The sequence below is a fragment of the Ramularia collo-cygni genome (genome assembly GCF_900074925.1).
Source record: "Ramularia collo-cygni strain URUG2 genome assembly, contig: RCC_scaffold14, whole genome shotgun sequence".
NCBI lineage: Eukaryota > Fungi > Ascomycota > Dothideomycetes > Mycosphaerellales > Mycosphaerellaceae > Ramularia > Ramularia collo-cygni.
Window position 1 is genome coordinate 636,331 of NW_019716268.1, and position 17,776 is coordinate 654,106.

At 52.3% G+C, this 17,776-nt stretch overlaps 9 protein-coding genes; 3 read left to right on the forward strand and 6 right to left on the reverse strand.

Annotated features, from left to right (window-relative positions):
• Positions 1-1,386: 1,386 nt before the first annotated feature.
• Positions 1,387-1,776, forward strand: RCC_08555 (uncharacterized protein; the record flags this gene model as incomplete). Its single annotated transcript, XM_023773805.1, has 1 exon — positions 1,387-1,776. One exon carries the CDS (start codon positions 1,387-1,389, stop codon positions 1,774-1,776), a length of 390 nt encoding a protein of 129 aa, XP_023629573.1.
• Positions 1,777-1,918: 142 nt separating this feature from the next.
• RCC_08556 (uncharacterized protein) lies at positions 1,919-3,573 on the reverse strand (the record flags this gene model as incomplete). XM_023773806.1 has 3 exons in its annotated part: positions 1,919-2,816; positions 2,873-3,219; positions 3,328-3,573. 3 exons carry the CDS (start codon positions 3,571-3,573, stop codon positions 1,919-1,921), a joined length of 1,491 nt encoding a protein of 496 aa, XP_023629574.1.
• Positions 3,574-3,780: 207 nt separating this feature from the next.
• RCC_08557 (related to nuclear WD protein PRL1) lies at positions 3,781-4,743 on the forward strand (the record flags this gene model as incomplete). XM_023773807.1 has 3 exons in its annotated part: positions 3,781-3,814; positions 3,872-4,158; positions 4,282-4,743. 3 exons carry the CDS (start codon positions 3,781-3,783, stop codon positions 4,741-4,743), a joined length of 783 nt encoding a protein of 260 aa, XP_023629575.1.
• Positions 4,744-6,365: 1,622 nt separating this feature from the next.
• RCC_08558 (uncharacterized protein) lies at positions 6,366-8,481 on the reverse strand (the record flags this gene model as incomplete). XM_023773808.1 has 3 exons in its annotated part: positions 6,366-6,618; positions 6,680-8,358; positions 8,434-8,481. 3 exons carry the CDS (start codon positions 8,479-8,481, stop codon positions 6,366-6,368), a joined length of 1,980 nt encoding a protein of 659 aa, XP_023629576.1.
• Positions 8,482-9,340: 859 nt separating this feature from the next.
• On the forward strand, positions 9,341-10,240 carry RCC_08559 (uncharacterized protein; the record flags this gene model as incomplete). The annotated part of the gene is made up of 1 exon (XM_023773809.1): positions 9,341-10,240. One exon carries the CDS (start codon positions 9,341-9,343, stop codon positions 10,238-10,240), a length of 900 nt encoding a protein of 299 aa, XP_023629577.1.
• A 570-nt stretch (positions 10,241-10,810) lies between these two features.
• RCC_08560 (related to casein kinase II, beta subunit) lies at positions 10,811-12,109 on the reverse strand (the record flags this gene model as incomplete). Its single annotated transcript, XM_023773810.1, has 1 exon — positions 10,811-12,109. One exon carries the CDS (start codon positions 12,107-12,109, stop codon positions 10,811-10,813), a length of 1,299 nt encoding a protein of 432 aa, XP_023629578.1.
• Positions 12,110-12,722: 613 nt separating this feature from the next.
• On the reverse strand, positions 12,723-15,175 carry RCC_08561 (related to fungal specific transcription factor; the record flags this gene model as incomplete). XM_023773811.1 has 2 exons in its annotated part: positions 12,723-13,961; positions 14,012-15,175. The coding sequence occupies 2 exons, from the start codon at positions 15,173-15,175 to the stop codon at positions 12,723-12,725; spliced, it is 2,403 nt and encodes an 800-aa protein (XP_023629579.1).
• A 526-nt stretch (positions 15,176-15,701) lies between these two features.
• On the reverse strand, positions 15,702-16,290 carry RCC_08562 (probable prefoldin subunit 5; the record flags this gene model as incomplete). XM_023773812.1 has 3 exons in its annotated part: positions 15,702-15,991; positions 16,048-16,212; positions 16,263-16,290. 3 exons carry the CDS (start codon positions 16,288-16,290, stop codon positions 15,702-15,704), a joined length of 483 nt encoding a protein of 160 aa, XP_023629580.1.
• A 558-nt stretch (positions 16,291-16,848) lies between these two features.
• Positions 16,849-17,485, reverse strand: RCC_08563 (uncharacterized protein; the record flags this gene model as incomplete). XM_023773813.1 has 2 exons in its annotated part: positions 16,849-17,384; positions 17,440-17,485. The coding sequence occupies 2 exons, from the start codon at positions 17,483-17,485 to the stop codon at positions 16,849-16,851; spliced, it is 582 nt and encodes a 193-aa protein (XP_023629581.1).
• Between the last annotated feature and the right edge of the window lie 291 nt (positions 17,486-17,776).

Genomic DNA, 17,776 nt, shown 5'->3' on the forward strand with positions numbered 1-17,776 from the left:
AGGCAAAAACGTGGTTGGAGTCTCTCAATGTGGATGTTTTCGGAGCCAGCAGCGGAGCGATTCTTGTTTATCTTGGTTCTTTGGCGTGGGGAGATGGGTTGGAGTTGGGCGGATTCTTGGTGTATATGTATCGGTGAAGGAATGAATGATTTTGAGATGTATACGAATAATCAACGATCTTTCTCGTCTATCTTGACAAGAAAAATGCCGAAAGTGAAAGTCACAGGGAAGAAAAGTCAAATGCCATGTGTGAATGCTGTTTTGGAAAATTCGGGGGGGGGGGGGGGGGGAAACTGACAGGTCTTAACGCCCGCAGGCTCAGTGACTTGCAAATGCTTTATTGGGTCAGGCTTCAGGTACCTTCCTTGCTAGGTTCGAACCTTGTGAGCTGCATGCACATCATTCAGCTTTCCCATGTCGCCCCCGGCAAATCAGGACAGGAGATTTCCCTCGCGTCGGGCGGTCCGCCCCACTCCGTCGGCTGGGAAGGTTGTGGGGCTTTTTTTCCACACGAGGATCAAACAATCGGCTTTTGCAAAAACACAATTCGTGTGCCCTAAAAGGCGCCGTCCAGCTCGTTCTAGAATGCATGTGAGCTAGCTGGTCTAGCTGGTTCCGCTAGCATGTTTCAATGGCAAATGTGCCTGCATGGACGCGCGGTCATGGGACTTGTTGATTGATATTGATTGAGCATGTTGATGATGGGGTGGTGTTTGGGATGTGAATATAACTGCGTGCGTGGTTCTTTATTGTTGGAGTTAGTTGGCAATTTGGGTACAGGTCATGCATGGAACGAATTGAATGGAGAATTAGGTTTGTGAAAAGAGTGGAACTCAGACTTCATTGCGCTTTCGCATGTGACAGGGAATGCTTGACAAGTTAGACCACGCCAGGGAATTTCCTTATCAATAGTTCCGTTGGTTCAGGCACGACACCGCCGACCATCTGAACGATGCGGACATATCCTTGACAATGTACGATGTCGTGCATTTCGAACATCGACGTTGTACATGAAGACGCCATCATCGACAAATCATGATCTCATCATGTTGAGAGGCATCATGATGATGCTTTCGAAAAACGGTCGATGAACAGTTATAAGAAATATTCACACACAACATGTACTCCTCAATGTATCTCTTGCTCCCAACTACAATTCAACGTTAAAGACCCCATGTATTCAAAACAACAATCATGACATCCCGTGTTCCAAAATCCCTCCTTGCACTCCGCCCAACATCAAACCAACCTCTCCGATCATGGAAGTCATTCTCCACGATTTCCACCCATTCGGCAGCGGGAAAGGCCACCCCAGACGCAGAACTCCAATCTCAAGCAACTAAAGCCCAAAACTTCCAAAAAGCAGCCGAGGACATTGGCATCAAAATGCAAGCAGCTCCCCACTCCATCACATCCGAGGACGCAGCACACCTCAAATCCCGTGAAGCTCGCGCAACCGGACAAGCTCAGCCTCCTGCAGATTCCATCAGTGCAGAAGCGCAGCGATTGGCGGCGGAGAATGAAGGGGCGACCAAATCCAAGGCCTCAACGACGTCGACGGATCCTGTGGAGCAGTCGGTGGAGGATCGGGTGAAGAATTTTGAGAAGGTTGCTGCAGATATGGCCGAGAAGCTGGAGAGGAGTCCGGAGAGTGTGACGAAGGAGGATGCGGGAGTTGTGCATTCCAGAGAGCAGAGAGCTTTTGGGAGTACGGCGAAGGGAGGCATTGCGAGTGAGGTGCACAAGGTTGCTGACGAGAATGAGAAGCAGAGGTGAGGGATTGAAAAGCGTGATGTGTAAGATAGGATGGTATCGATGCAGTATTCGCAAACTGTTCAGCAGCTGTCTGGCTTTCCTCCCATGTAATGGCCTGTTTGTGAGTAGATTAGAACACCAATGTCATGCAATATGAGCAACATCAGTCCTCCATAGCATCATCCGCTTCAGCCTGCCACTCCGCCCACTCCCGAATCTCTCCTGACCCTCCGTCTCTCTCCAATGGCGGCATAGTCTCGCTCTGCCCCAAAAGATACGCCTTGACGGATTCTTCGTATGGMGAATTGAAGTCCGTCCCTCTTGAAAGTACACAGAGGTAGTTGACGTCGGACTCGTTGCTGACTCTTGAGGCGTCGTCCCACAAACATTCCATGTAGCAATGCTGTAGAGTCAAGATCTTGGGGATCTGCTGAATGGCAAGGTCGACGTTGTGGATGAGCATGTCTCGTAGTTCCAGTGCATTGAGAGAATCGGCGTGGTTTCGCAGGAACTTTAGTAGAATCTCCGCGGGGACGTTGGTCGCTAAGGAGAGCTTCTCAAGTTGGGGCCAGAGGACATCATCCGAATCAAACAGACTTTCTAGCTGGGAATCAGACTCATCATCTGGACTCATCTCGTCGTCACCATAGCGGAGGTCCAGCTTTCGGAGGTGTCTTGCAGTGCGCAGAAATTCCATCGTTTCCACTGACACTCCAAGACCGCTGACATGAGCACTGACGGTCGCATGAGGGACATGTAGATACAGTGATGTGAGGTGTTGGAACCCAGCGAGTATCGTCTGATATCTCTTGCCGTGACTTCCGCAGGAGCGATCCATAAGACTGAGGTAAGGGTCAAGATGCGAAGAATGAATGTTGAGCTTGGTGATTTGTTTCGTGGCTGCGAAGGAGGATCGATATCCGATCGCCTCCAGAAGAAGTAATGCAGCTTGGCCAGTCTGATGAGCGTAGTCTGGCTCTTCGATCGGCTGTCGCCAAACGAAGTCGTCTGGACCAACGAATATCCTCTCTCGGAGATTTCGCCAAAGAGGCCAAGTATTGCTGAGGAATTATAGTAAGCACAGACATATCTAGAGTGAATGACTTTCGTGACTCACCACCGGCCTGAAAAAGGCACAGCACACTGGACACTCGCGTCTGTGAGATTGGGAAACAACGAGAACAGCTCCTTGAACATCAACCCATGAGCATCCTGCCTCCACAGCGTTTGCTCTCCAACAACCCTCTGATAGCTGTTCCAGCCTGCGGTGAGCTCGGATTCTGTGAAAGTATGTCGAGGAAGAGTATCGTAATCTCGCCGAGGGTCGCCAGAGTACAATCGGGATATGACGGGAGAGTCTGATTCAAATCCTCTTACTTGCGACTTCCTGCTTGCCAAGTAGATGGAGAAGGCAGGCCGGAAGTCTATGGCTCCCAGCCAACTATCTTTCGTCCACGAAGGTACCTTGGAAGCAGTTAGTCGGGTATTGACAGGCAAAACTCCTTCCCAGTCATTTGCGGAAAAGGGTTGAGAATGGAAGGTAACCATACAACATTCCGGCTTATAACTCACAATGTCAGAGTAGATGGTGAGTCTCTTCACATGCTTCGCTAGGGGTGATTTCGATATATCCCTTGCTTTGAAAAGCGAATACTCAAACAGGCCCAAGTAGAGGTCTTCAAAAACGTGACAAGTACTCGCTTCGCAGAGCCTCTTGTTCACCAATCGACAGACCTTGAGGTCTGCATGTTCACAATGCTCACAGATGAGAGCAAGGAGCTCCTCGGGTAGACGGTCCATGGACGACGGGAGATGCATCACGAGATGGCTTGGATGTTGTTGATCACATGAATGCAAGCCATGAACTCTACAAAAGATCCAGGCGTCGATCGCTCCAGCTAGTCTAGCCTCTTTGGGTTGTATGCGCAAGCTTCTGAAAGTAGGCAGTTTTGGAAGCTGGAGGTGCAAGTCTCCGCTCCTCATCCAACATATCACACTATATTCCTATTTTAAACTCCTATTACCATGTCCCATACACAAACAAGGCTAGGCGGTGGCGGTGCGTAGCTGAAAATCACCCCTCCCTCTCCAGATACTCACCCATCTCTTCCCCAAGCATTCAACCATGGCCCATCATCCAATGCCGAGCAGGAATACGACCGACTCCGTGATCTGGCACGCAAAGAGCAAGGTCAACATCAGCATTTTGCGGCCGAGGCTAGACAGGCATATGAAAGAGGTGATGGTGGCCGGGCTCATGATATGAGCACCCAAAGCAAGAGTCACGCTGCAAAGGMCGATGAGTACAACAAGCAAGCTTCCGAGTTCATCTTCAGGGAGAACAATGCTGTGGGCAAAGTAGCCGGAGATACCGTTGATCTTCATGGTCAATTCGTAGAGGAGGTATGTTTTTGAGGGCGTTTGCTAGAGAAATGCTGTTGGAGAGGCACTGGCATAACACAAGGATCGACACGTACTCCGTGGGAAACTTCCAGGACATGCCAAACATGCTGACCTCCCCACCAGGCCGAAGAAATCCTCGAACAACGAATCAAATACGCTCGCCAAACCGGACAAACTCATCTTCACGTCATTGTCGGGAAAGGTAACCACTCTCCCGGCCATGTCCAAAAGATCAAGCCCAAAGTCGAGGAAGTCTGCCGCGAACTAGGTCTCCAATACAAAACGGAGCCCAATGCCGGACGCATGTATATTGATCTCACAGGAGGTAACGTGGACTCGATTCCTCATTACGATGACAATCAGCACCAACCCCACCACGAGAACTACGGAAAGCCACACTACGAGAGCGCGTATCCTATGGGCAACATGCCAAACTACGGAGGTGGCTATCCCGGTCAGCAGCAGCAACCGCAGATGCAGTATGGTGGGCAGTCTGGATATCCTGGTCAACCGCAGCAGAACATGCAGATCCAGGAGCCGGAGCAGAAAACAACCAAGTGCTGTGGGTTGTGTGTGGTCATGTAATTTGGTTGTTAATTTTGGAGAAAGATTGCTTGGGGAGATCCATGTCTGGAGAGTAAGCGATTTGAGGTTCATCTGCCTGGCGATTTGCACATTTTTTGGGCTATCATGGCCGTGATGTATTTGAGAGCGATCTCTGGGGTAGAGTTGTTGGTATAGCGATCGATCGAATTTATCCAGCCTCAGGGGAGAACGAGTTGACAAGCACGACAACTGGTTTTCTAAATGACCGGACGGCAGCTTGAACAAGGTAATCGCTGTTACAATTGCTCTAGCTCTTCTCTTAAGGCGCAGATCCGTATTCCCGCCCGTCTCCCACTTCTGCGAATCCCAAGCCTTCCAAAGATGTCATCGATCGTCTCCAACGACAACAATTCATTATTGACGACAACATACTTCGAAAGTACTACTACAAAGTTCAAAAATTACTTGTCAACACAGCCCCTCATCTCATGACAATAACACGTTTGTCAGCAGCACCATTTCCCCTCCCAAATAGAGGAGAAAACGGAAGCTTTTTTGTAAGGACCATCGGCCCATCGAACAAATCTCACGATCCCCGGAACCTTTTCCAATCACGCCATTATATAAACTACTACGTAGGTACCTGCAAGCCACTACTACCCGCATGTACATCTTCCTCGTCCCACAACCTCCATTCCAACTTCCAATCTCGACCAAAACTGAAGCTACAATCATCAACTACCTTACTCAAACCAACTCATTGATAACAAACCCGAACAAATTTCAAACCAACGGAAAAGATGGATAAAATCCTCTCCTTCTATGCCTTCTGCCCAGTGAGCAGCCAAGTCACAGCTCCACAACCTTCAACTGCTTCTTCTCCTCGTGCGCAACAAGCCGCCAAACCAGCGGGAAAGAAATAAACGGTTTCAAAGAATACAAGAATCAAACAAATTACCAACAAAGTCGAAATCAGTCCTTGWACTCATCAAGACTTTAGAGGAAGGCATTTCGCTCCTCAGCCATCCATATCTCCCTCCATCATCATTGGGTTAATTGGAACTCGCCGATCTGGAATTTCCCGATGAATCTCGGGAGGATGTCCATGCATGAGCGAGACAGTGTGGCACGCGATCGACTTGATAGTTATGAGAGCGATGGAGTGAGCGGGAGAGCGGGCGAGCGAGAATTCGACGATGCTGCAAACTGCCATCCGAAAAGCGGGTTGAAGCAGCCAGTGTCGAACGGCRGAAGTGACTGATCGAATGTAGTCGAAAATCAAATACTGGAAAGGAAAACGGAACGAGGAGAGTGCAAGTCGTAATCGTAGCATAATAGCAACCTATGGACGCCATAAAACCCGTGAGGGCCTTTCCAACTATGCCAACTCAATGCTTTCATGATTTTCGTAAGTCATCTCCATAGCCAACCCAGGCCTGCTCATGCAGAAACTGTTGGCTGCTGCAGGTCTTGCTCCTGTGTGGTACATCAATGCAACTCGCAAAATTACCCAAAGGTGAAGAGAGGATTCTCTCCCAGGTAATCTCGCAGACTCAACCTCATATCCCTTCGATACTGGAGCAAATGAATTCCCCAACCGAGTCCTAGTCGTCGTCGCCGTCTTCGGGGATCGCACGGTGAACGGAATAACGACGGGGTCTCTAGTACCGCTGATTTCCGTTTCCGCCGTCCCTCGGAGCGTACGGATTGCCGCTCAAGTCTGGCTGAGGTGGTGCTTGGGTCTGTGGAGCAACTCCTCCGGCCAGAGCAGCCTGGTAGCCCATAGCCGCGACTGGGTTATGCTCGAAGGCCTGCAACAGACGTTCCTGCATTTGCTGCTGCTTGGCCTTTTCTTCTGCGATACGCTTCTTGCGACGCTGCACCTTCTTCCGCTCAATGTCCTGAATCTCGCGTCTGGCAGGAGCGATGGTCAGCACAACATCCCAAAAAATCGGATGTAATAGGGAAATGTTACCTCTGGTCGTTCATCTGCTTCCATTCAGAGAATGCACCCTTGATACCCAGCGCAGCAATACCAACAGCTGCAGCATCTTGAATCCACGCCTTGGTCTGTTGTTTGCGAGCTTGCTCGGGAGACATCTCTCCTTCTGCTACTAACTTATGCCGCTTTTCGTGTGCTTCCATACTCGAATAAACACCGTGAGCGGCGTGAATAGTTGCCACTGAAGCCAAAGTCGCTGTAATAATCTCCTTGCCGCGAACGTGCTTGCGTGTCTTCTCCATGTCCGCGGTACTACTACTGTCACTGGAGTTGCCGTCACCCTTGCCATTCGCGTCCTGGTTTCCGTTCCTGTCGCCGCCGCCACCGCCGGATCTCACCGCCAATGCGCCTGCACCAGCACCAGCTCCGGCGCCGGCCGCGGCCGCATACCGATTACCACCGCGAGCGAGAGCGCGATCGTCTTGACCGCCACGGAGCACGGGACCGTCTGTCCGGCGAGTACTGGCGGTATCTGAACGTGGTGAGCGGCGCCTGTCTCGTTGACGGGTGCGGGAGGGCACATACGAGTCTGAACTGGAGTTTGATGGTGAGCGTCTCTTGCGAGACTTGGAGCGAACCCGATCGAAGAGCGCCTTTCCAGCGACGGCTGCCGCGCCGGCGCCCAGAAGACCCTTGCCCAGAGCGCCGTTTCCACCACCTCCAGCTTCCGAGTTGCGGCCACGAGATTGCGAACGTCCACGGAACCTGTCGATTATGCTGCGGCTGCGGGAACGCGGGCGGCCATCCGGTGATACACTGCGACTGTCCCCGCCGCGAACCTGGGAGCGCGCGCCATTGGCGGCACGGTTGATACCCAAACCGCCAATGACTGCTCCAGCCAGGTGGCGCTTCGACTTCTCGCCGGGATCCTTGCCAGAGACGAGACCATCAATACCTCCGGCGCCCAGTGCAGCAGTCGCAATGCGCTTGCCCTTCTCTCCGGTCCAAGGTCCTGGTGTCTTGCGGGATCTGAAAGCCTCCACAGCACCTGCAACGAGCGCGGCTTGAGCAGCTTGGGCCCACTTGCGCTCGCTGTTGCCGCCACGAGACCGACTACGACCACTGCCGTCAGAGGAAGGTCCACGCCGACTACGTGCACCGCGGGACCGAGATCGGCCAGCGCGGCCACCACGAGACCCAGAGCGAGAGCGCGATCGATCCTTGTCCTTGTTGCCGCCAGCAAGACCGCCAACTAGGCCTCCCAGGCCAAGGCTTCCGAGAAGCTCACCAACGCCAGACTTCTTGCGCTCGCGGCGAGGTGGAGAGTTGGAGTATTCAGATTCGTAGTCACGATCATCACGCTTGTGTCTGCGCTCACGATCGTAGCGACCGCGTCCTGCGGCATAGCCTGCAGCACCTGCAGCTGCTGGGCCAGCATAGTCGGTGTAACGATCGTCGTCGCTGTAGTAGTCGTCGTCGTAGCGTCTGCCGCCCGTGCTCTTGCTGCGGCGAGGTGCGGAGTAGTCACCGTATTCCGATCGACGGGAGCCACGACCCGGTGGAGGAAAGTCGCGTGGAATGTCTTCGGTGCTATCGTCGCGTCCACGGTAGACCAGTTCAGCTCCACGAGGTCCGGGGCCCTTGCCGCGCTCAATGTAGACCTCCTCGCGCACCAGATCGGGCTCGTCTCTCTCACGTGGGCGCGTGCGAACCTTGGTAGTGGTTATGTCAGCTGGCGAAGTTGGATCCGGAACTGCCGCTGGTGCTGCGGTCGTGGCTTCACTCACATTGCGGTACCGCCGCGGCTCGTCGTCGTAGCCGTCGTAGGCGCTCATCGTGGTAGAGGTGTGGCAATGCAGTGAGGTGGATGTTGTGGCAAGTCGCTGAGATGTTGAGGATGTCTTTTTTTGTAGGTCCGCAGAAACACAAGCTTTGTGGACTTTCACTTCACAGCTGGGGCTGCCTGTTGATGTTCAGTGACGAAGGTTTGGAGGGGTAGCCAAGAGCCGGCCGATCCGCCGTGATTAGGATGCGAAGCTTACTGAGGTCCTGCGCTAGGAGGTAGTGGGGGGAAGTAATCAAATTGGTCGTGTGTGTTGATGAGGTGGAGTGGTTGGAGATGGAAGAGTGACCGTGTTGTTTCTTTCTTAGGGATGTGAAGCTGGTTGATGCTGGTGTGAAGCGAGCCAGAGTAAGAGTGCGTCACCTGCACTTGCAGATTACAAGGATTACAAAATTCGGGCCTCAAGGCAGAAAGAATGTGGAAGGGAAACCACCCCCCCTGTCACAGTCGAACCTGATTTGTTGCAATGCTGCACCTTTCAGCTGCACTTGCGCCTCGCTCCACATGCAGCAGTGGCCGTGTGCTCCCAACAGTGGCAGAAGTTGCCCAAAGGTGAAACTCACTACTGTGAAAAGGTGGTGATGATGAGGGCCAACTAATTAAAATCGTCGTCGGCACCGGAGGAAGAAAACTAATCTAGTTGTGCTCCTCGTATCTGCTTTTCCACCTCCGTGCCCAACAGCATTTCTCGAAAAAACGCAGGGAAAATCCCACCAGACACGGGCTCCACGATTCAAGAACTGCATACTCCCACGAGCCACGCTACGTGATTCTGGGCATTGAATGTCCGCCTGGCTGCATCATCCTTCAAAACACTTTCCGGACCGCATCCCGGTAGTGGCGGCGCCATGATGAAGGACTCGGAGTGGCCGCAGTTCCGCAAGGATACCCGCTATAGCGACAATTCCAACCTCAACACCTTCCAGACATGCATTCCTCGACCAACATCTTCCAACGATCGCAAGCGCGTCTGGGTGATTTACGTTCATGGCGGAGCTTGGTTCGATCCCGAGCAGACAGCGGCTACTTTCGACAAGGCACAGAGTTTACTGCTCAAATCGCCCATTGTAGAGCACGTCGCTGGTTTCGCGTCGATCAACTACCGTCTGTCGCCCGCTCCTTCGCATGCCACCAATCCTTCAAATCCCTCGGATCCAGCACGTAATGCAAGACATCCGGATCACGTCAACGATGTTTTGCAGGCCATTCTGCATCTACAGGAAACGTATGCTTTCCGAGACCGATATATCCTGGTTGGCCATTCCTGTGGAGCGTGTCTTGTGTTGCAAGTTGCCATGAAACGTTATTGGGGCTCACAGTATGAATCTACATCGGCGCTGGAGATGAACGTCACTCCTCCACTGGCAATCCTCGGGATTGAAGGACTCTACGATCTTCCAGCGTTAGTAAAGTATCACGAGAAGCAGCCTTTCTACCGCCATTTCACAGAAAGCGCATTTGGCAACAGCAAAAATTGGGCTGAAGGGAGTCCAACGAGTTCAAACCTGAACCAAAGCTGGGAGGATGGCAAGTTGGTAGTGGTGGCGCACTCGCGAGAAGACGAGCTGGTAGAGTGGGAGCAACCAGATCTCATGCTCCGGTCTCTCTCATCACAGGGCTTCAAAGACTCTGGGAAGCGGCGGGCCAAGCTTCTCGAGTTGAAAGGGAAGCATGATCAGGTGTGGCAGGAAGGTAGTGAAGTCGCGAGAGCGATAGAGTACACCATCAAGGAACTGTTTGTGATGTTGTGAGGCTGCTTGTATTGACAGTGTGCGGATTTTGCTGAGCGATGAGAACTTTCATGATACCCTATTATTGACGGTCTTTATAGCGAGCAAGACGATAATTTGATGGCTGCAATGTCCATCTCGTGTGGTCCACCTGTTAGAGACGACGCATCAATCATCGCGATCGCTTGAGTTATGGGTCCGTGTTCATCTCTCCTCATTGCGCCGGCTCCATGGCATGCCACGCCATCATCATACGTACAGACATCAACCAAAGCGGCAGCGATCGATCAAGTAACCTTCCAAAAACCGAATGCGTTGCTATACGATAATGCTACGTATAGCGAGCAAAGGAGAACTTCCCACCGCACATTCCAAAGTGGAAGGAAACCGCTGGTATGCATCGCAAGAAGTAGAAGAAATAACCCATCTCCAACCCTCGTACTGTGCGCAAACATTCCTTCGTTCATCGTGGACGAATTGGACGCGTTACTTTCTCTATGCAGAGGAGACGTGAGTCTTAAAAATTATGGGAGTTGTGGAACTCTCACATTTTTCCTCCTTCAAAAAACGGATGAACAATCATCAGCTGGCTCAAACGCGAACAGCGTCTCCATTCAAAGCGGCGTCCTGAGGGTCGGGTTTCCTCCTAGGGGCAGTGCCAGGCGCCGCCTTTTTCCGCTGAGGTACGTCCTTTGCCTGTTTGCCATTACTTCGCATCTGATCTGCACCAGCCTCCATGTCCTGGTCTTCCGCCTCCCCATCATCGATTTCCTCATTCTCATCCACCATGTCTGCATCAGCCATGTCGTTATCTGTCGTAGACTTGAGCAAAGCTTCTGCGAGAGCTTCCTGGTTCAGCGCCCAAGCTTTGCATTCATCCAATTCGTTGACATCCATAGGTCGGCTGCGCAGCCACTTCATGCGCGGACCGTTCTTAGCGATTTCGGCGACACGGAAGCCGTAGATTCGTGGTTCGTACAGGCTCGTTGCGCCCAGTCCCGGGGCAAGGTTCTTGGGTGCCACGCCGTTGATGGACTCGGGCTGCTTGGGTAGAGGGGCGTTTATAGGCGGAGGTGGAAGACCTGGTTGTTGTGATGCTAGAGATGATGAGAGTGAGGATCGCGATGGCTTGTCTGTCAACATACTGCTCTGTGCCATTGCCGCACTGCCGGCGAGAGGAGAAGATGTCGAAGTCTCAAGGGATGGTGCAGGCTTAGATCCGCCCACGTCCAGGTCAGGGAAGGTCATGAAAAATAGACAGCCAAAAGTGGTGCCAAAGAATGCGCCGTCCACTGTCTGGAAACGACTGTTGGGCGGRCTGTAAACATCCAGACAGCTCGGGCAGAATAGCTTGACCGTCTCCTGTCCAGGAATGTCTGAGCAGCCTACTGGGAGTACCTTTGCGCCATGACAATGCACGCGCGGGCAGTGTCCAAAGTGACCCAGCTCGTACTTTTCTGCCATTTGCTGAATGCCGGGTCTGCTGGTGATGAAGCGCTGGTGTATGAGGCCGTACAGCATCTCCGCTGAGCTCTCAATCATGCTCAGGTCGCTTGCCATGCGCAAATGTCTCCTCTCCGCCGCAGCCGCCGCAGCATCTGCCGCCCTCCTATATCCCGGCCGACCCAAGCCCTCCGCACCATCCTGCATCTCGTCCTCGTCTTCGTCTTCATCTTCCTCCTCATCTTCTTCCTCTTCGCTGGCATCTTCGGGTTCCACGTCCAGAATCATCTCCAACGCTTCCTTGTACATTGGCACCTGGCTCTGCAGGCCCGTCAAGTTGAAATCATCCTCGATGAAGTCCTCGGACACCTCGGCGAAGTATTCGTGGCCGACCAGAGAGCAAAAGGCCGAGATCCACGACTCTGGCGCCTGAGATGAAGACGACATGCTGTCGAAATCGCGGAGACCGAAAAGAGCGCACGCCTTATCTAACGCTGCACTCAGTCCGCGGTCGTCGGCGGCTTGAGCCGATGCAGCAGGCGGCTCTGGGTTGCTCGAAGAGGGCGCAGCAGGCGCGCCGTTGCTAATGGAGGTGGTGGAGGCAGTTGTGGTGCTGCCGGTGTCGCTGATCTCGTCGGCGACCTTGTAGTGGGCCAGCGCTGCAAGTTGACAAGTGGCCGAGCGGAGGTCGCAATAAGCGTGAAGTTGATCTGCTGAAGTTGAAGATGGAGCCGGAGTGGAGGGGCTTTTTACAGATGTTTCCCGTCTTGTGCCTGATGCTCGAGATCCGCGTGCTCGCTAGAAGTTGCTTGACACTTCTAATCAGACACGGGAGGAGTGTGTACCTAATCACCGCCGGAAATTCATGTTGAAGATTTGCTGTGGTCTGAACAGGCGAGATCGGATCATCAAGGGTCGTGGAGGGGCTGTTCCGGTATGAGGTGTAGTTCTAGTGGGGAGACGGGAGACTAACAGCAAAAGACACCCTTGCACGACTCATAATTCTTGATATTCATCTACTGACGTCCCAAGGTATCCATTCAATTTTAAGCAAGCCGCTTCAGAACAGCTCCTTGAGTATGTGCGAGAGACCTTCACCACCAGTGAAGTTCCCCATGCCATCGGCCAGGTAGTTCCCATCGTGGCCACTCATGGTGTCTAGAGCGGCATATCCCCCTGCTGCCTCAAAAAGACTTGTCAGATCATTCACCATTCCCTCGGGACTGCTACTGGATCCCGCGGCCCCATTCCATTGACCATGTTGCTGTGGGGTTCCGTTGAAGAGCGACATTTCATCCACGTTATGCCCAGCAAGACCGGCCATTGCCACAGCGGCCGAGCGACTCGGGTCGGGGTCCTCATTAGATGGAGCGTTATGTGCCGACGTAGCTACGGACTCTTTCATGGTAAGACCTAGCTTGGGTCYGACTTCCTTCAACACGCGAATTGTTTTCCACAGACGTTTTGACACCCAGCTGCCTTTGGAGAAGTTGCGTACAAGCTCAAGCGACATGTAGAACTCCTCTCGCACATTCTCGGCGAAAAGTGCCGGCGTATGACTGACCGCGAGGAACAACACAGCCAGAGCCGAAGTTAGGAACGCGTTGAAAAGAACTTGCTGGGTGCGGTAGAGGTCCGATGTCTGGTTGATGTTGGTCAGGACTCGCACTGTGTCCTTTGCGACCTCCACCACCGTTTGTGCCTGTTCACGATGGCCCATGATGGAGGTCGCCGAGTGTAACACAGGGCGGTAGATGTGTATACGCATCTGATTTGCTCGCAAGTAGAGCAGTATGCGCAGCCGGCGGGTTGCTCGAGAAGAAGAAGCAGCACCAGGAGTTGTCACTGTCCCGTTCTGTGAAGGGTGTTCAAAGCGAAGATGGGCGGGCACATTTCGATGCCATTGTATAACTTGATAGTCAAAGTAATTCATCTCTTCGGTGTTGATCGGTGCGCGATTTGGCGACGCTGGCGTGGATATTGATCGCCATACTTTGCTGGAAATGGACGAGTAGGTGATCATTGCACTCAAGTACGGTGAGCGTTCCTCGGGCTTTGGCAGTTGTGGGTCAATATCAGACTCTTGCAATGCGAATGGCATCCCAGTGCCAAAGCTCCAGCGACGATCCAGAACGTAAATGGCCCAGAAGAGGAGCATCGTGTCGGTTCTGTCATCGTCGTCTTTCATTGCATCGTACGTTTCTCTTCGGTGGAGTCCAAGTTCGATGCAGAGACGAGCTGTTAGACCTATCATACGCCATGAGGTTCCTTCGTTGTCTCGGTGAAACTCGTACATCGCCTGATAACGGTCAGCCTGGCAGAACAAACTCATGGACAGACAAGACCCACCGCCATCGTTAGCAATCGAACTCCTTTGATTCCAGCATTTCCAAGAAGCATATTGTCGATTGCAGGCTGTACATACTCAAACAATCGCTGTCCGAGCTCGCTGCGACCACATGCCTCCACAGTCAGCGCGGTAGCCAACATCAGCTTAAGAATGTTCGTATCCTCATCGTCAATCGCATCTGCTCCGGGCAAGTTCTGCCGCATCAGTCCAGTTCGATATGCTGCCTCTATGAATCGATACAGCGATGTTGCATGAGCAACCACTTTATCCACATCAATCACCKGGTACATGAGTCCTATCTCATCCTCGTACACCCTGCATAATCTCACTGCCTCGTCCTTGGGAATGCCCCAAATCGGATCTTTGTYGGTGACCAGACTCGGGACGAACTGAACGCTACTTTCGGGAGGTTCTGGTGTGACCTCCGTCGTGATAATCCCACTTCCCGTGTTGCCATTGACATCTCCCTCTGCCTGGCTTGTAATACCCATCGTTTCCAGACTGTTCTTAGCCACGCCGAAGTTGAAAGCGGAACTTGTCGGACCTCGAAAAGACGGCTGCTGGTTCTGGGACTGGCTCTTCCGACGCGCTACCCGCGGTGACATGCCCAAATTTGAGGCTCCAGGAGACGGCTGCATGTCAGAGAAAGAAACAGACCCACGGTGTGGATGCGAAGGATACGTTGTGTTTTGTAGCGAGGGATCGATGGGCGTGAGTTGTTGTTGGTGCTGCTGCTGCATTTGCTGGGCCATTACCTGGCCGCTCCCCATCTGTACACGCATCGCATTCAACGATTCCCAAAGCGCGTTCACCTGCTCCTGCAACATGGAAATATGTTGAGACATGTCCTTGAATTCCTGCGAGTCCTTGAAGCCATTACAGCAATTCGGCGCATAGACACACTCGAGAWTCAGATTGCCACATCGCTGGCATGGCGTCTCTCCATTACACTTGATCTTGCGTCTCTTGCACTGGTTGCACGCGATGGAGACATAGCGATTCCGGCGGGCCCGCTGTTGTTGCGTCTGTCCATCGTCGGCCTTGCGCTTGAGCGCGTTCCCGCCGTCGTTATTGTTGTCATTAATATTGCCATCCTCTTCGTCCGGATCCTGATCATGCAGCTGCTGTGCCATGGCGGCAATCTGCTCGACGGCTGCTTGCATTCCTCGACGGCGGTGCGGAATCTGTCCGTCCGAGGGTCGCGAGCGGTGGAGATTCAGTCGCTCTGCGGGGAAGACGATTTGGTGTGGAGTGCATGCGCCACGTGCGGGAAATTTGGCCGCAAAAGAGCAAGAACTTGACACACAAAACGCAAGTTATCGGTCGTTTCTGTTCTGTGATGTAGCACAGATGGTATTCGCATCTACTGAAGCCGGTGCGGTCAGTCATGGCATATCTCGACTGAGATTTAGACACATCCTCGAAGTAGGTAGTCCCGCGTTCTACATCGGATAGGTGGATCTACCTCGTCTTTCAGAGCGAATGTAACGATGGCCGCAGAGCTATCTTGCTCTCCATCTGCCTATCTGGCATCCCCGTGGGTAGATTTTCGGCCCACAGCGCTCTCGATACACCTACGCGCATCCGGCAATTTCTGCTGGGCAATCTAGCCGTACCACGATCGTGGTGCAACGATGTCTTCCTCAATCGAGACCACAACACTGGCTTGATGGTGTCCCATGAATCTCTTCAAGATGCGCCTGCTGCTGCTTGTCCACCCTGTTGTTGTCCAGTGAGCATCTTCTGTCTCAACACCTCCTCCACCACCCGCAGGTTGTTGGCCTTGCCATTGACAATGCTCTCCAAATCCTTGATGTTCTTCCCAAGCTCCTCAATCTTCACCTCGTAGAACTTTTGCGCATCGTCTGTAGTCTTCTCCACGTAGAACCCGGTTCCGACATCCACAACCACCCGCTCAGGATCCGCGAGCTTGCCAGGGACGTACAGAGAGGAGGTTAAAGGGACGAGTAAGGGTTTGTCTGGAGGAGAATTAGAGCCGAATATGGCATTGGGCAGCAGTCGATCTTCATCCTACCTTTCACACTATTTGCGACTCCATTCTTSATGCTCACGATACAATCCCGGAATTTTTGTTGCGCGGTTCGTAGGTTCTGGTATGAGTTGGTCAAGTGTTGGACCTCATCGTCGAGCTGTTTCTTGACTTGCGAAAGCTGTTGTGATGAGAGCGTTGCAAGATCGACTGCAGTTGTTATTAGCTGTTGCAGCATGAGCTTTGAACGATGGACTTACTCTGCTGGCCTTGTCCTGCAGCAGCCATTGTGAAGTTGTTGTGGTAGTATGGAGCTACAAATTGTGTTTCATTCATTCATCAGACGGGAAGAGGAACGGAACCTAGCCGCTAGCCCGATTGTTCTTATCGATAGGCGATCATCCTCAGCGACTCCAGCAAATGTTACTACAAAAGATCTTGGACAATGAATTGTATCGACTTTCGATTTTTTATAGCATCAGCATAAACATTGTACACGGAGTATCCATCGCTCTATCGCTCCTAGGGCGGAGTCAGATGCCGTACAACGCCGTACCGGACATTGTTCTTCTTCACCTCCAACATGTGTTCGTACCTTTTCGACTTCAGCTCCTCTTCGTCTTCTGGCAACGACTTGACCAAGGCCTCGAAGAAGACGGGATCATCTGCCTCGCACACTTTGAGATGCAGTACTTCGAAGACCCCGGGATAGTTTCCCGCGAATTGCTACAAAGCAGATTCTGTCATCGACAGTTTGTATAACGTTGCGAGGAGTGATGTCCATGTGCCCTGATTCAATTCATGTGGCTTCAGGTCCAGATAAACTGTAGGAMACGATAGCGCGAGCTATTGGTCTAACCACGTATTCATTTCGTTAAACGTATTGAAGGATCTGCCAGGGCCAGTGTCAGACCACAGATACCCGCATGGTACGCCGTCTTTGATAGGAGGCCCCGGACGGGAGAGATCTGGAGGCTTGATTGTCTCCAGATACTTCATAGCGTTTGCGACTCGAGGAGCAATCCTTTGCTTGTCATCTTTGGGAAGATCCTGCACTGTACGTCCACAGACGTATTCCATCACCAGAAATCCCGTTTCGAATATACCTTCTGTTCCAGGGACCATAAAGTAGTCTAGGACCTGAGGTATAACAAGGCATGAGTTATCGGCATGGCGATAGTGATACGCCTGAGTTTCGGCCTGTTGCATGTCGACACCAAATCCAAATTTCACCGCGATGCCAGAAAATCTGATGACTTGCGGGCCGTACTGGTTTCGATGGATCCAGGTTCCATCACCAGACCTACATCTGGATATGACCTTAGATCGAGCAAGTTCAGTGTGTGCCAGTTTGTACAGGTCTTTAAAGTCCAGTCCACTTGCTGCTTTCTCTTATCAACAATCACGTAGCTGGATTGAGGGTGAGCAAATCAATACCAGTGAGCGAGCAAGCTGCTGCTTTCATATGGACAGCAGAAGACATTTGCTGATAATATTGGTCAGCGTAACAGGGAGAAAGAGTAAAGCCTTTTAATGAGAAGTGCTGCATATGTCTGTCGTAAGCGTGCGGCATGCGTCTTTCGAACTTTCGATATCCTTGGCCTTCAAACTGCTTTCCTGAAAAATCGATTGAAAGCGCGCAGAGAACAATCACCTTTTCGGTCGCAATCGTCACCTCGAGTGTCTGTCAAATGTCTCTGTCGCTCGATTTCACCGTCGAGCCCTGAATCCTTCATTTTCGCGCCCGGTATCGGAGCGGTATCCTGATGCCTTG